General features: G+C 35.7%; 1 protein-coding gene across 3 annotated transcripts in view; it reads left to right on the top strand.

Moving 5' to 3' along the window:
* PLCB2 (phospholipase C beta 2) overlaps positions 1–17434 on the top strand; it is a 96222-nt gene that overhangs the window by 17214 nt on the left and 61574 nt on the right. For all 3 annotated transcript variants that reach the window (XR_011923109.1, XM_072428872.1, XM_072428871.1), the window contains exons 2-3: positions 4553–4630; positions 6083–6151. Coding sequence is in view for 2 of the 3 variants with exons in the window: in XM_072428872.1 (XP_072284973.1) it covers positions 4553–4630; positions 6083–6151 (147 nt within the window). In the remaining variant the exon portion in view is untranslated. The remainder of the gene's footprint in view (positions 1–4552; positions 4631–6082; positions 6152–17434) is intronic.

Genomic DNA, 17434 nt, shown 5'->3' with positions numbered 1-17434 from the left:
GTCATTTGCAATCCCTATTTAATGTACAGCGCTGCGTAATATGTTGGCGCTATATAAATCCTGTTTAATAATAATAATAATAATAATATGTATAACAGTAATTCAGAGAAATTCATCCTAGAGTACTGTTAAAAGCATTTATGTTCCAATTTTCAGAAATGTAATCATTCTTACAGGCTGTAGATTGGGGAGGAAAATAACCCATTTCATGAAGCAGTTTTTTTTTTTAATGTTGTGCAATACACTAAAATATGAATACATTAATATTTCCTGAGACTACAGGAAGCAAGGCTTCTCCTAAAGAATTGTGCTATATTGCTTCTGTTACAAATACCCGGTTAACCAACATGGCATGTATTTCCTATTTACACGGCCTTGTCAAAATTTTTGCTTTAAAGTGATCGTCTAGAATACCCTTTCTCAACCTTTTTACCCCTGAGTAACCCTTTAAATAGGGTTGATGTATTGGGGAACCCCTGCAAGCCAGTGTGAGGTCAGTGTGAATAATGTCTTTCTTACCATGGTGATCTAAGTTCAATCTCTTTATATGTAAAAAGATCAATGGGATCATGCTTGTGGCATTAGAGTGGGTGTAGGCACCATAAGATTAGAGGTCAGCCAACCATAGCTCAAGAAACCCTACGCAATGTCTGAAGGAATCCTTGGGTTCCACAGGGCCCTGATTGAGAAACACTGGTCTAGTGCTGTAGATGTAAAAATTTAGATGAACCATAAATCTAACCCTCTAAATGATCAACTTATCAAATTGGATTATTGCATTGTCAAACTTGCATGCTTGTATTGGCTGTAATTGTCAAGTCTTAGGCTTCACTGAACTGTAGCTAAAGCTGCATACACCCGTGCAATTATTGATGTTGGAAAGCATCTTTCACGATCCTTTCCAACGACTAAGGACTGCACGATGCATGAACGAGTGCTGTACATACAGCACCACTCTGCCCTATGGACAGGGTAGAGGTAGAGCGACAGAGCGGCACCCTGCTGTGCGCTCTTCCCCTTCCCTTGCATTAGGATTGTTCGTCGTCCATCGTCCGTGGATCTGCCAGAACGGTCGTTCGGACGATGGACAACGGACGCTGTACACACTCCAGAATCTCGTCCAATATCAGCCCTGAGCGGATTATCAGGCCAGAACCATTGGACGTGTGTACAAAGCTTAACAACCTGACCATTCTATTTCTCTTTATGTGCAGAGAGCATAATGCCTATGGACCTGTCATAATCTTTTTATATGTAAACGATTTATTATAATTTTATGATTATATTAAAGCTACAGCAAAATTAGCAACAATGTCTCTTGGAAATCGTTGCTCTGTACATGGTCAAATATTCAATCCTGGATACCAGGAGACACTTTCCTTTACTAAAAACAGGCCTACTATTATCCAGATATACTTAATTAATTTAGTTTTAAAATCAAATACGGGAAAAACAGACATCGATCTATTATAAGTAACCAGAAATGAGGTAACAGGACATGCACTATGGCACCTTACTTTTCCAACAGGCCTGTATCCTCTCTGCTCTCCACTTTGGTATTGGATGTGAATGAAGCTAACTACATTGCTGGAAACTTCATTATGCTTTACATTAGTTTGAATATAATAGAGGTGGACTTTTAGCTTTAACAACAGTAGGGATTGGCAGTGGACATGTACTCCAGGACCTAGATCTATGGGTCTATTGGTAGTATTCAAAGTGAAGCAGCAAATTATATCTTATATATGAATGGCAGAAATTGTCATAAAAAGTCATAACATCCAAAGTTTGGTGGGAACAGGGGTATAAAAAAATATTGATTAGGCAACCTACATCTCTACCAGTAACTTAACAATTCCAATTAAAGTAGGCCTATCAAAGTTCTGCTTTAATTGGTAAGAATGGACAGAGATCAGCATTTACATACATTTGCCCAAGTCTTTTGCCTTTTCAATGCCGAAGAAAATGATGGCATCTGACATTTGGGTCCACAGTGCTGCAAGAGTTTAGACGATTGCGGCTCTGATAAATGCACCCACAAACAGAATTGCATTTAAAAACACCTAAAAAAAAAGCTTTTTTACATTTTATAATCAGTTTTATAACTTATGTCATGCTCTGTACTAGAAACACAAATATAGGTGATACAGTGAGTCGTATGTTCATCTATAATTTGACAATTAAGGTGATCCCTATTAAAAGTCTATAGGAAGGCTATATTTATGTTATGTAAAAAAAAATTCAGGATTATTGAATACTTCTTAAAGAACAACACTGAAAATATACTAGTTTCCTGTAAACATGAACCAGACCCTTTCCCTGGCATGAAGCTTGCCTTTTCCTAACAATTAAGGGCATCCCAGACTTAAGGAACATGGGAAGCTGTGTTACGAACGCTTGTAGGTATTTTTGGGGGCTTCTCCCCCGGAATGTTGAAGCCCTTTTTAATAAGAGTGCCCTCACTTAACCACCACTACACCCAGGGGGATGGGATCATAGAGCCTGATTTATTCAAGTTCTTCAAGGCTGGAGAGAATACACTTTTTTCGGTAAAGCTGGGTGATCCAGCAAATCTGGAATTTCCCTTCTACTTACCTTATCTTTGTGCAGCTTACACAAATATTAGGACATTACATATATAGATAGGTAGATATATATATGTACAAACACAGAGCCCTGTGTCCTTAGAATTAAGTCACAAAGGTCTCTAAGCTCACTGCTTTAAAAAAAAATACACAACCACTGTGCTATGACTAACATATAGAAAATCTAAACTAGCAAAATAGAATGGCATGATTCTGAGATCATGCTTTGTTCCCCTTAAATTAGTTGAATTGTTCAGAATAAACTGTCTGGATTACCTATGGATTACATGCCTACTTTTTTCAAGGTGCAAACCAATTGACCAATATATTTTGGTATTATGCACATCATCAGATATTGACATTGATGCTTATTATTATCTGTCTGTGTCAACTTTTTCCTAGTTGATGGATATCACCTAGAAGAAGGCTTAGTATGTTAGTATGAGCACCACTGAGTAATTGTATATCCACTTGAAAGATTTTTAATTAAACGAGGAACTACTGGCCAATATATGCTTGAATACTTATCTCATACTATTTATGGATTGCAAAAAATGAGTATAATGCTTTTGATGTTGCAGTAATTAGTCATTTAAAACTTCAAAACCTTTTTTCCTATGATTTGGGAACCATGATTAACCTTTGGATGATATTATGGTACAATAAAATTGATACAAATAACCACAGCTTTTGGGTGATTGCCTATAAGTATGTCATGATGTTTTATTCATGAATAAAGTTGTGATTTGAGACACATTCAGAAGTGAGATAGCATTTTGTAGGATAATGTGGATATTTAGTATAGTATGGTAAAGTCATTGCATAAGATACGTGTAATTCGGTAGTGTTCTATTTTTTTTAAGTTTTACTTAAATTTATTTAAGTTTTTTAAAGTTTTACTTTTAACGTTATATTTAAAAGAGTAAAAGGAAGCAATCACAGAAGTTAATTATTAGAAATGACATATTTTTCCAATTCATATACTATGGTATTACAGCATATATACTATGGTGATACAATACTGGATACTGTAATCAGTTTATATTTTAGATTCTATTTTTACATGGCCCCCAAGCTTTTATGAGCTTGGTTATTATTGTACAATTGGCTATATTGTAATAAAAATGTGTTCTATAGTCTAGACCAATAAAAGCACTTTACTTCTTTGTTTAAATAAATATAGTGCAATAGAAAAATGTAAGACACCTGTTTATATGTTTGTATTAACATTGCTTGAAATAGGATTTTAATATGGTCTTATAGTACAGTTTTAAAGAACAAATCTTCTCCTACAATCCTCCCTGCTGAAGTCATTTTTGCTCCACTTAGATTTTCCAGTAAAAATATCCCCACCTCTTTTTAATGAACATCTGTGCAGCTGTCTTGTTCATTCCTATCAATGAGCCCTATTCACATATGTGAACTTGTCATTTAAAGAGCACATTCATCACCAGTAATTTAGGAGATTGTACATATTTTGCACACAGCACTGCAGCATATGTAGGTGACCTGGTAAATGGTATATAGACTACATAAAGACTATGAATGGTTTAAGACAAAATGGGGCCCTAGGCACAGCATTCTATCTTTTTACACCTCTATCATTCTTTTAGTTGAGGCCCTGGGCAATTGCCCTATTTGCCTTTACCTAAAACTATCTTTATTAAAGGCTAAAGTGTAGAGATATGCTAGCAGAGAAACTTGCCACTGTCCAACATTGTTGCTGGTAAGTTTGATCACAAGTATAAAATAGCCCTTACCCATTAGGGAGTGCAAAATAGAATTGAAATTTAGTATATTAAAGGGGAGCATAATGAAACTTCTTCACAGCTGTTTTATGATGAGCAGTTTTTAAAATGGCCTGTTGGTGAAATCATTATGATTGTAAGCTATAGTCGTATACTTGTAAACCCATTATAGGTATTTTATCACCATATGTTGCTTTATGACTGTTCTTGTACTTTTAGGAGACATCTATAGCATCACCAGTCATTCTGCGGGTGGATTCTAAAGGTTATTACCTGTACTGGACTTTTCAGAGTAAGGTGAGAAGGAAATGATCTGATTCTTTATTGTCTTTTTGTTGTTTCTGGTCTCTCCCAGTTTCCTGATTTTGGGTAGTGTAAAACCTCCACAAATGCACCACAACAAATGAGCATGCAGTATCCAAGTATACAGTCATTAAAACAACAGGGTAGTGTAAACATTACCCTGGACTCCAAAGTTACCACCTCTATTGTTAACAGTCAATATTGATTTCAAATAAATAGCTGTTATGGACACATGAACACAACTTTTTGACCCTGAATCTGCTAGGGCGAGTTCTTAAACAACATTGGAGGACTGCTGCCCCCATATTAGAGATGAGCACAACAATTTGTCTAGGCCTGTACTGGGCACTGATCAAAAGAGCATGATTTTAGAAATGCTGTGGCTTTTAAACTGGGAGTTTACTTATTATGGGGCCCAGAAATGTCTGATGGTGACCCTGTGGGATACAGTCATCTGATGTGTATATGTTGCTTAACTAATTACTAAAATCAGTGATAAGAGAAAATAGTTGTAATGCAATGTGAGCACATTTGGCCCGTAAAACAGTTATCCTGTCCACCACTCTGCTTTTAATAATGTATATGCTCATAATTCAAAATTAGCCTTGTTAATTTTTGGGTTATACTTTTCTTAGAATTCCCACAGGTAAACTACTAAGTACCTCAACAACCCTCCTCACCTCCAGAAGATTACCCTTAAAGTTTAAACCAGATACCCATTCATGAGCGTGTTTACCGTCAAAGTGAATTTTCATTAAACTTAGTGAATTAGTTAGATGACTTAAGTGAGCACAAGATGAATTCAACAAAGTGTATTTTAAAAGTGAATTTACTTGCTGTTCCTGGCTGGTTGCTGGGAATAAATTAACTGCTGTGCACATGCACAAAAGTTAAGTCATTCTGGCCTGAACATTCAAGATTTCCAAGGATCCCAAATGCAGTAAAGGTCCCTGAGTAAAGGTGCCCGAAAAGTGAGGAGAGGCGAGCTTAGAAAAATTGCAGAAAAAACAAAGCCTGTCCCTCCTACAATAAAGAACTTGTCTACTCAAAATTTTTTAAATGTAAGCTTTGGTTCCACTTTAATACAGACTTCAAACCCCAAATGTTCAACTATCCTTAAAGATTCCTCCAAGTCTTTTTTTATCCTTGTAATAAATCTAAAATTTGAAAACTGAAATTCACCAAACCCATTCACTATACAACGGACAATCTGTAAACAGGCCAATATACTTCAGAATGTTTTCTAAACTCATTCAATAAATAGTCATAATAGTTGCTAAAAAAAAACAAACTGACATTTAACTCAGAGAAGCATTTGGCAGATTTTCAGAGAGTATAAATAAATTGAATAATAGCATGATTCAGTCATCTCCTGTTTATTAATTTTGTATAGTAAATTTAATTTTCTGTTGCTGCTCTTTAATAAATGATTTATCATTTTTGCAGGAAATTGAATTTGTTGAATTGACCAGTATCCGAGATACACGTTTTGGAAAATATGCCAAAATCCCAAAGGTATGAAAACATAATGAAATACTTTGAGACCTGTCAGCTCATTTGTAATAGTAAGTGTATGCCATAGTTACATAGGGCAGAGTTTTTTATTGTTATTATAAATCTGTTCTGTGCAATGTATGGTATTAAACCACTGAATATATGCTACAGGTAACATCTATGGGAAAAAATGTTTTTTTTTTCTATCCAACAGAACCTTTACACAGCTATTGTAACATTATCAGATATCATTATAGATTGGCTATTTATTATATTATAATTATATATCCACTGAATAGTAAGGAATGATACCTTTGACCGAAATTGATCTCATGACTACTATACACATTGATATAGATTCCAGACTTAAGTTCCAGATTTAGGTTTAACATAAAAATAAGATTGAAATACATAGTTACATAGTAGGTTAGGTTGAAAAAAGACATAGGTCCATCAAGTTCAACCACTAGGGAAATAAACGTATCCCAGATATAAAACCCTATGGACATAGTTGGTCCAGAGGAAGGCTAAAAACCCCTGGTACAATTTGCTTCAACAGGGGGAAAAAAATCCTTCCTAATTCCATAAGGCAATCGGATGTTCCCTGAATCAACTACTACGATCCGTACATAAATTATACCTGGCTACGTATAATAAATATTATCTAAAAATAGGTTACATATTTGGGTTAGAATATAGTTGTAAGGAGAACAATAATAAAAAAAAAGAAAACATGAATAGCCAGCAGATGCTAACTAAATCAATTATTAATTCTAAATGAATGAATAACCAAAGATGAGGTAGAAATGTTGTGGGCCAAGAAATACAAATTTAGATGCTGCTGTCACAAAAGTGTATTTTTTTTTATTTTGTATTTTATTTGTGTCTACTTTTGGTTGGCTTGAAATATTTGATACTAGACAAAAATGTCTCAATGAATTAAAAGTATTTATTAGGAAGGAGAGTTGTTTTATCTAAAAACAATCAATGAAAAAATAAAAACAAAAAAAAGTAGATTTATAGAAAATGATAGGAGATTTGTGATTTTCTGCAGCCAGTTGTATGATTTAGGCACTCCTTTCAGACAGCATAGCCAGACCTGAGATTTTTACTGTAGCTATACTACAAGAGTGGGGCTGAACAACATCTTGCTTTTGGGTGCCCAAAAGGATTACCTAAATGCAACTGTTATTTAGTATTACCAGGCATATCATAGGATGTGCTGCATGTAAAAACAGTATACAGTCTTTTGGATTAATATTCATTAATCCCCTGCTGCATAGAACATAAAGTAAAGGAGCCCTTCAACAGCTACATGTTTGACCAGCATTTAAGTATATCTAAACATAAAAACAAAGTATTATTTGCAGCTCATCATTCCTTATATGTAGTGGCTACATTTTGTTTAGGCTTTTTTTCTTTCCTTTAATTTTCACTGTGTCAATGGGGAAGCAATCTTGTCATATGGTGAAACTACAGAAACCATCTCCTTTGTCTCTCTTCCTTACCATATGGGGATAGCTGGGAACTTTGTAAAGGGTAAAACATGGGTGGAATGCATCAGCCATCAACTGCAGGATTTTGGACAGAAAACGCTTTTAATGGTACACAGACTACGAAATCCAAATAGGATGAAATCCAATGACGTAATGTAAAGTTTCTTTTGTACTAAAAAAAAAAGCAGGATCCTCATTCAATGGGTCAGCATTAGGGCCAGGTGGACCACACGTGAATGGGGAGAAGGCTTACTATAAAGAAGTCCTGCAACTGGGAAAGTAACAAGCAACAGTTTACAAATAGTAGTGCTGTTATATGGGAAAGAAAAAGAAATGTGCAATATACTTAAATGGACTATACGTACAAGGAAATATTTGCTGATTATGGTGAGTGAACATTATGATCCATGTGTTCATTTTTGATGCGAACAGATTTTAAATATAATAGCATAGTTATTGCCCCTGATGCATCAATGAAATCCGCGCTCGCTGGAAGCGCGAACGTACGCGCGGCCAGCGATCGCATGCAAGATCGCCAGTAAAAAGCTGTCGGATAAGCGCGGCTCCGTGTGCGAGCTTTTTCAGTTGTTGAATAGCGCGATCGCGCACGATTCCGGATCGCTAATACGAATGCGCGACCGATAATCCGATTTTGCTTGATGAATCAGGGGCATTGTGTGATGACATTCTGGTTAATTTTAAGAGCAGGACCTATAACCCGTGTTTGTGCTGGGATTTTGCTGAAATTTGCATGGTCGGATATGATTACTGACTGATTTGCACAGAAAAGGTAACTAGGGAAATCCACAGAAAAAAAAGAATTTCTCCTGTTAAGCAGCTGTGGTTTGTTGTTATAAAGTCTTTCTCAAATTGGTTCGTGATTCTGAGTTCTCATACCCAACCAGCTCATTTACAGTCAGTAGACAGATTAGGTTACTCTGTCACATTAACCTACTATTTTGTGTAAATGGAAATCTTCATACATCTTTACAGCCCACATGGAGCTTTTATATTTGAATAGTTCTTGACAGGAACAAAAAAAATATTAATATTCAAACATATGTCAGCAGAGCCAGATCATCCACAAGGCAAACTGACCAGAAGCTACATTCTTTATGCTCCTACAGAGGTATAAAAGAATTATTCAAAAATGTCAACCCGCCAGTCACTTCACTTGACAGGAAGATTCACTTAACAACTCAACTTCTCACAGCCTTTAATACACAATGTGAGCCAATAGTCCTTATGCAAATATATAGTATTGCACCAATTCTCGCATGATTATTTTAAAACTAATGCTACCCATAATGTTAAACAGGTTTTAAAGTGATTTACAGTTTTGATGGAAGCCAACAAGCTTTTGCAACTGCACAGTCAAAGTGATTAACCTCTTACAAAAATGTACACTGTGTATTTTATAGTGTCAGTCTAACCAAAGGTAAAGAGAAAGTGAACCCAAAACTACCCAAAACAAAAAAAATCACATTTACCTTCAATCCCGCAGAGCAGTTGATCCGTCGGGAGGTTTCTTCCATCAGGTCCTGCGTTGTCCTCGTATCTGTCTTCAGGGCGGCGGAGGGAGCGCCAGGTGCCGCCATCTTTTGCCCTCTTCTTCCATGTTCTTTATCCTTCGTCACCCGTTGCAGGCGCGGGATTGGGTGATGCTCTGACATGCCCAGAAGGAGCAGGCAAGAGTGAACCAGGATGTGTGACGTTGGTATCCCGGGAGGCTCTGAACTCCTATTTATTCTTGGTCTCCTAGGCAATCAAGAATTAAGGGGCGGTGCTGCACTTTTTTTTTTTTTTAATAAAAAGGTTGTCTATCCTTTTATGCAAAGTGAAAAGGTACGTTTTAATATTTTAGTTTTAGGGAGATGATAGAAGTTAAACCTTTTGTAAATGTATAAAATCACCAGTTCCTATGGCCTCTAGTGTTCAACAGTGGGCAAAACCTCTTCTTAACTCGAGTTCCTGGGTTTATATAATTTATATGATTATATAGTTTCCACTCACTCTGTTTTTACTTGTTTTATAATATGGTGAATTAAACTGAATGTGCTAAAACACTCAAACATGGGGGATAATACTCAGAATGGGAGATCCTGATATATAGTTATCTAAGACATAAAAATAGTTACAGGCTGATTCAGGTAGCCATGCTCTACCTGTAACCGAAATGTCCCTTTGACTGGGCTAGCCCTTCAGTACTGGGACATATCTAGCATAAATAAAAAAAAAATCTACCTAAGCAGCAAGAGCTGGAAACTTCAAACCTAGCCGTATCATACAACAGCTATACATGGGTGCATGTTTTCTAAAAATCAACCTATCAGCAATGAGCTGTAATTTGAAGGTGCATGTTTCAGGAGATGTGATCATTATGCTTGACTACTGTGAGTTACTGACCTTAAACTAGCAGGAAACCTGGAAATCTCATGGTTTTTCCAAGCCAGTGATTCACTTACCAGATGTCAAGTAGTAAAGCAAGATACAGATAACAGAATAGGATATTTTTATTTGCTAGAGTCAGTCTTGGGTGCAGTGGTCTTAGCAGTAGACATTGGTATACAAGGTGTAGCGTATCTAGTTTTTCCTAGAGATTCTAGTGGAGGAATTGAAATATTCTGTGACTTGTAGAAGAGGCAATTACAGTAAATTAAAATAAAAAAAATGGCCTTGATTTACTTGTTATTGTCACAGTAGCCTCTTAGGCAAATGTTTTCAATCTGGGACCAGATCTATTAGAGGTTCAAGCAAGTTTCACGTCGTTGGAGTTACAGGCTGTCATGAAGTTTTTGTTTCTCCAGGGAAAGTCAGCAAAGGACATTCACATTGAGATGTCACAAACACAAGGGGAGAAATGTCCTTCCTTTCCCTGGAGAAACAAAAACTTCAAGACGGCCCGTAACTCCATCGACGTAAAACTTGCTTGTGCCTCTGCCATCACAGCTTCTCTCTAAAAGAAAAAACAGTTTTAGGCTGTCATATGCCCCCACACTCATTTTTCTATTTCATCTGGAAGGGGGCAAAGCCAGGAACTTCTCAGCACCCCCTCATACACAGCTGCCATTTCTCTGTAATTTATATACATAACAATTCAACCTCCTTCACACTGTAGGCAAATGTTCCTCATTTTATTGTAATTATGCATCCAGACTTTAAAGGTTTATTTTGGCGTGGTTTCAAATAATATTGTCTGAAACTATTTTCCTTTTACTGAACTGTAGTAACTGAAAATGGCTGAACAGACAAGTGTTTGTACTTAAAATAAGGTTTTTATGTGGATCATACACCCTGTAGATCATACACTACGTGCCGGTAAAATCCCGTGCATGCGCAGAGTAATCTAGGTATACCTATGAACTACATTAATTCATGAACCAAATACTGCGTTATGTGAGTAGTGATGTAGGCCTCACTTGGCGTTACTGGGTGTGTCTAATTCTTGGTCCATTGTACTTCTTCTGGGCCCTGTGTTACAACTGTAGCCTAGTTATGGAGGTCATGTAAATGAATCTCACAAACAAGGCTCTGGCGCTAACCTGTAGATAACAGAGAGAATCCAGGGCCTTCGCTATGTGGAAGAGTGAGGATACTAATAAAGTTGGCAGTGCCTCCACCCAGGATATCCCTTCCTGGGACATTAACCAGAATTAATAACAGTAATATAAAACCGCAATTGAGGAACTACTACACCCAGCATACAACATTAACCATTGCAGCAAAATGAACACACAGGTTGGAGTATTTGTAAGCTTTATATCTCAAAACAGTAATAACAATATTTACAATCCATAAACCTCAATGAGTTCACATAGCAAGCACATAGCAGAGTCCTGAGGTAAAATGTGCACAGATATACCCGGGTATATATACAGTCTATAACCACAAATACCTCCAGTAATGATCAGTGTCAGGATGAGTTGCAGAGGCCTCTGAAGTTGATTGTAGCAAAAATGTCCAGATGAGATGATCCTGAAAACAGCAGCAAGAAGATCCTCTAACTGACAATTGAGCTGTGTATGCTGTGATCCTGGATTGCAGGGATGCAGGCAATGTCTCTGGAACAATCTATCTGCACTACCGCTTAGACCCTAGCAATCACATTAATCTGCCAATGCAACCGGACCTCTGCTACCTATGGGCCATCGGATGCCTAACCTATGCTAGATGTAACTAGACAGGGGGTGCAGATCAGCAAAGATGACTGAAAGGGCAGAGCCAATATATATGTGTGTATGCAGCTAATACACTGACTGTAGGGATATCCCAAAGTGATCTCTGATAAGATATCACATATACCCAATTAATACAGAGGGTAATAATCTCTGATAAGATATCACATATACCCAATTAATACAGAGGGAAATAATCTCTGATAACAGATATCACATATACCCCATAAGAACAGAGGGAAATAATCTCTGATAACAGATATCACATATACCCCAATAGTGCAGAGGGAAATAATCTCTGATAACAGATATCACATATACCCCATAATTACAGAGGGAAATAATCTCTGATAACAGATATCACATATACCCCATTAGTGCAGAAGGAAATAATCTCTGATAACAAATATCATATATACCCCGATAATACAGAGGGAAATAATATAATACTGCACCACACACAGACACAGCAGTCAGTGTGTTCTGGAAGGGATGCAGACACCTACCCTGGCTGGGCACATGTTCTCATCTCTGCCCCTGTACTTCCTGCATTTCCTTATATGCTGCTGGGGTTTCTAAGGCCACTATCAGGGGCAGGAAACACTTCCAACAACTTTATTTGCAATTTGCAAAGAGACAACTCAGCTAGCAAACATAAAAAGGCAATCACCTACACAACTTTAGCTTTAAATCCCAATGGGGAGGTGCTAGCAATTGATATTTCTGAAGTATTGAGTGTAGAAGATATTTCAACAAGATGATGTCTTCATAGCAAGGCAAGTATCATGGCAGCTAAGTAACACTGGATCACATTTTTGCTTTCTCCTGGAACCCCGCTGTCAGTACTGTGTCCTGCAGTGGTGTAATGGCCAGTAGTAGATACCAAACTGCATGGGGCAGATTAGACTTCTTTATTTTCTAAATGGTGGGTTTGGTGGGGTGGGTTGATTAGCTCTGAATGTCAGTTCTCTGCTATCTAAAGGTGTAAATATAAATTTATGTATAATGAGACCAATGGATTTATATGAAAAGCCAATCCCAAGAACCCAATTTGAAAAACATAGAAGAAAAAGCAACAAATTATTAGTCCGCAGGGAAGGGTTGAAAATACTCTTTTAATAGGTGTAACTGCAACATATTCTCATAGTGATGCAACATCCTTTGTGTTCATATACTTCTAGGTACAAGAAGAATTTCTCATTCAGACTAGTTTGTAATATTATGTATAACAAGTTAGTGTATATGCATACAGTATATTGATTTTGCCTTGCTAGAAGAAATTGTGTCCCTCTCAGAGATACCAGACTGGCATCACCCAATAAAGTTGTATGCTTACCAGTATCAAGTTGATGTTTCAGTGGAAATACCCAAATATTGTGCCAAAATTCCGACTCGGTGATGATGGATATTATGGTTTTCAAATGTCCTAGTGGTAACCAATAGAAGTTGCCAGACTTCATGGTACCAGGTAATTTGAAATCTATAATAAGAACAGGGAGACATCACAACATTTTACACCTTCCATCCTGTGCATAGGTAGTAGCATCTGTCTTGAAACATTTTATGCTCATAGGACTAAAAAAATAGTGAATATCCTCAACTTAATAATAATAAAAGGATTTATATGGCGCCAACATATCACGCAGCGCTGTACATTAAATAGGCAATGGTCCATGAATTGTCCATAAAGCGTCCAATAATAGGTGTGACTTATTGTTAATTATATGTTGAAATGACCTTGTGCTTTGTATTATGTTTTAGTTTAAAATTACAATAGCAAAAATATAACTATGAATGTAAACCTAAAGTGCTGCATTTTCAGCACAGATTATACAATGAGGACATCTGCTGGTAGATAACAAGATTTTTGGTATTTATGTATATGGTACTCTTATTTAACATTGTTGCTTCTGCATTCGAACTAAATAACATGTTATAGCATCAGCAACTGCAAATATAAAAAAACACTTTAATATATATAACGCAATAGAAATAAAAGTATAAGTATACCCCAAACGTTTGGTTTTTTAAGGGGTTAGAACTTTTGTCAAGTTCACTGGGAAGCTTTACCTGTGTAATTGACATTCAAACTTGACAATGAATCATGCATTTTAGAAAAAAAAGGTAAATGTTAAGATGGGGACATCTGTTCTAGTGAAAACTCTGACTTTGCAGAGATTTACTTTCACTTCTTGTTTCATTTCTATAACAGCAAGTGAAAGGAAAACTCCCCATTAAAAGAACAATAAAATCAACAGCAAATTTTTTAAACAGTTCTTTATCCAAAACTAAAAAAAGATTTGAGTGTAAATAAAATGTAATAGTAATATGCATATACAGGATTTTTCATTAAAACAATGCAAGAAATATGTGCAAAGTGTTCCACATATAGGAACCAAGCAAATTCCGTAGTGTACAGGCATAGTTTTGAGAAAGTAAATTCTTCTTGGTTGCAAAAAGTTATTACATTTTCCTCTTTGCATTCATTTTTGTTTAGGAAGATGGACAACAATGGCCCAAATGAAGTAGACATGATGTTTGAACACAACTAGAATATGTTCACAAATAGAAATTATGAGAATAAAAATTAACAGCTACTAAGCCATTGCACTGCACACCTGTCCGTATATCTACATGATTTTTTTTTATTGAGCTTTAAATAATATTTATACCAAATTATATATCATTTTTGTGTGTTTTCAAAACACTATATTAATAACTTTGAAATGGTATTAAAGACAAGTAAACATCCCCCCGGTGCCCTAAACTGTAATGATGCTTTCCTTTTTTCACTCACTAGCATCATGTACAAACAGCTATTCACTAGTAGTAACAAAGGACAGCATATATTGACATATCAGTGGAGGTTTACAAGGTTCAAAAACCTGTAAAATTGTCTTTTTTGTAAGGTAAGACAAACATAAATGTTCTCCCAGAATATATTTATAAAATAAAAATAACAAATAATAAATATAATTAAAAATAAAAATAGAATAAAAATAACTTTTATATAATAATAATATTTAAACTCTTTTTTATTTTCTGTTTAAGAGTGGGAGGGTTTGAAATCCATTATGCTGCCTATTTGTGTATGTCAAAACTTTTTTGGGGGTGTTACATAGTGGTGAGAAGAATTTGATCAAGTTTTCATTGCTGTCCCTGCTTTCGTTCCAGCGGCTCGATTGGCTGAAATTCTGTTCCAAACACCTCTAGTGGTATTCGTATTGTTTTCTATTATGTTTTCTCCCAAACCATGTGCTTGTTTTCCTTTTTGTCCTAGTCTTTCTGTGGCCTCTTTTTGGATCCCTCGCTTGTTCATTTTACCTTTTGATATACTGTATTGTTGCGTGTTTATTCCTCTTTTATCATTGGATCTTGTATCATAATTCTAAATTCTTGTTTCTAATAAAAACCCTTTCGTACCAAACACCTCTGGTCACTATGACCGTAACTGAAAGTAAGGTCTAGGTTTTATTCTCATCCATAAAACTTTGTGGAGTTTGTATGTTCACCCAGTGAATACATGGGTTTCTTCTCACATATATCAGTAGATTGGTTGGCTTCCTCCTCTCAATTAATTGTTAAGGTCATTAGACAACGATTACAGTAAAAATAGTATTATTGCAAGCTCCTTTGAGGGACAAATAAATGGTAACATGAATTTAGAATCTGTAAAGTGATTTGGGTTATTTGGGAAATTGGGAAATTTTCCATTGGGATTATTTAGTTTGGTAATAACTGTTTTAGAGAGAATTTTCATTTGAAAAGATCACCTCTTGCTTATGTTTCCAAAGAGGAAACATATCAAGTCCACATTTGGCTTTAGATGTATTTCTTTAAGTTTGCAGTTTATCATGATTTGGTGGTAATAGAAGTCATTACCAATATGCAGCATTTTTTATTTCTTTAGCATTTTAATTTTTTTAAGCTGCTTTAAAAATGATAAATATACTGTTTAGTCGGAGAAGTTAGGTTTAATGTAATGCCACACATTTGGAGTTATCTACTTATTGACTAAACAGTCAGTGTTTCGTCTTTTTGTCTCCCTACCCCATATCCAATTCCACTACATCCCTCAGGAGATATTTCAAACATTGGGTAATAAAATAAGATTCATGCTTTGGATAAATGGTACCTATGATGACCTCTGGTATTGCCATAGCCTTTTTGGTTGCTGGTTGCTTTTGTGTAAACTCTACTTTATTGGGCAACACAAAAAAGCAACAAGTGAACATTAGAAAATCGGTATGTAGTATGTATAGTATTGTAGTTTAGATTATATTCAGGCTGCCATATTAATACTCGATTTATTTCTAATAATACGCAGCAGATCAGCTTTCTGTCTAGTATGGTAATCCATCTAGCTGTTTCAGCATGATTATTTCATAGAGTGTATGGGAAAAATAAGCTACATATGTCCTGTGACTGTGAATTACTCAACTAATCCATGACAGCCAGAGGAAGTCTTTGGAATGACCTGTCATGAATCTTTCCCTTCTCGACACCTTTGAGTCTGGATGGTGTCTCAATGACTTTCTTTAACATCAATATTTAAGTTATACTATGCAGGATGTTGGGTGGACGTTTAGGAATTGATCAGAAATGCTTCTCAGTTTGGTTGTAGTGTGCTTACCGGAACAATATCCCAGCTTGCACATTAATTGCCAAATACATATAGAACAGAAAATGTATAAAGTAGAAAATGTACGTTAGTGGAAATGCATTTTTTTTCTGGAATTTCTTGATATTCAGGGTAAGTCTTGTATTCCAGATCCTACACAAAACATTGTTCACGACATCCCCCCAACCTTTTTGTTCTAATAATAGGGCAACTTCGCAAATTGTTCTAGTGCCAGTGGAGATAATGTGCTGCAGAACATTTTTTTACAATTATTATGTTTGTACCAAGTCGCTAGTGTCATGTTTGACATGTTGTCATGTTGTCTGTCATGTCTGTCATGTTGACAGGCGATCCGATAAAGTTTCCTTTCAAACAAATGCAAGTGAAGTCTGCATCTGACCTGATTCCACATAATATAGCAGTAAATGATACAACCAAAAAAACACAATTCAACACAACATAAACAAAACACAGCTCTACACTGTCTTTTGTACTCCTCTATTAAATTCAATGGATCTTTGCTGATCTGAGTTTGATGTGCAAACATTGTCTGTTGATGTGATATCCTAATATTGCATCCTTTTTGCCACCAACTGTCTTTAATTATTTTCATCAGTCAACAGTACCACCGTGTCCTTCCAAATTTTGTAACATTTACTGCACATTCACAAAGATCTTTGTTGAAAACACACAATTCTAAAGTAGCAGATAAATGGACTTGTTTTAAGGATTTCTAGAAGTGTCTCCCTTCATCATTTCATCATACAACAAATAAACTTCAATAGGCACTTGCAAAAAAAAAATATAGACAGAAAAAAATATACATATTGGTTATGTATATTTTTCAATTCTTCTTGATATACTTTAATTTTAAAAATATTCATTAAGTATTAAATTATGAAGCTATCTATATCAGTTGTTATTGTGTAAATGTAAAATATTAAAGTCTAAAGACAAACAGTATAGATTATTAGCTTTTGGTTACTAAAATAATATTTGAATGAAATTGGTA

This window comes from Pyxicephalus adspersus, chromosome 12 (genome assembly GCF_032062135.1).
Source record: "Pyxicephalus adspersus chromosome 12, UCB_Pads_2.0, whole genome shotgun sequence".
In the NCBI taxonomy this organism is placed as follows: domain Eukaryota; kingdom Metazoa; phylum Chordata; class Amphibia; order Anura; family Pyxicephalidae; genus Pyxicephalus; species Pyxicephalus adspersus.
Note: the sequence above shows the minus strand (reverse complement) of the source record. Positions and strands in the feature narration are given on the sequence as shown.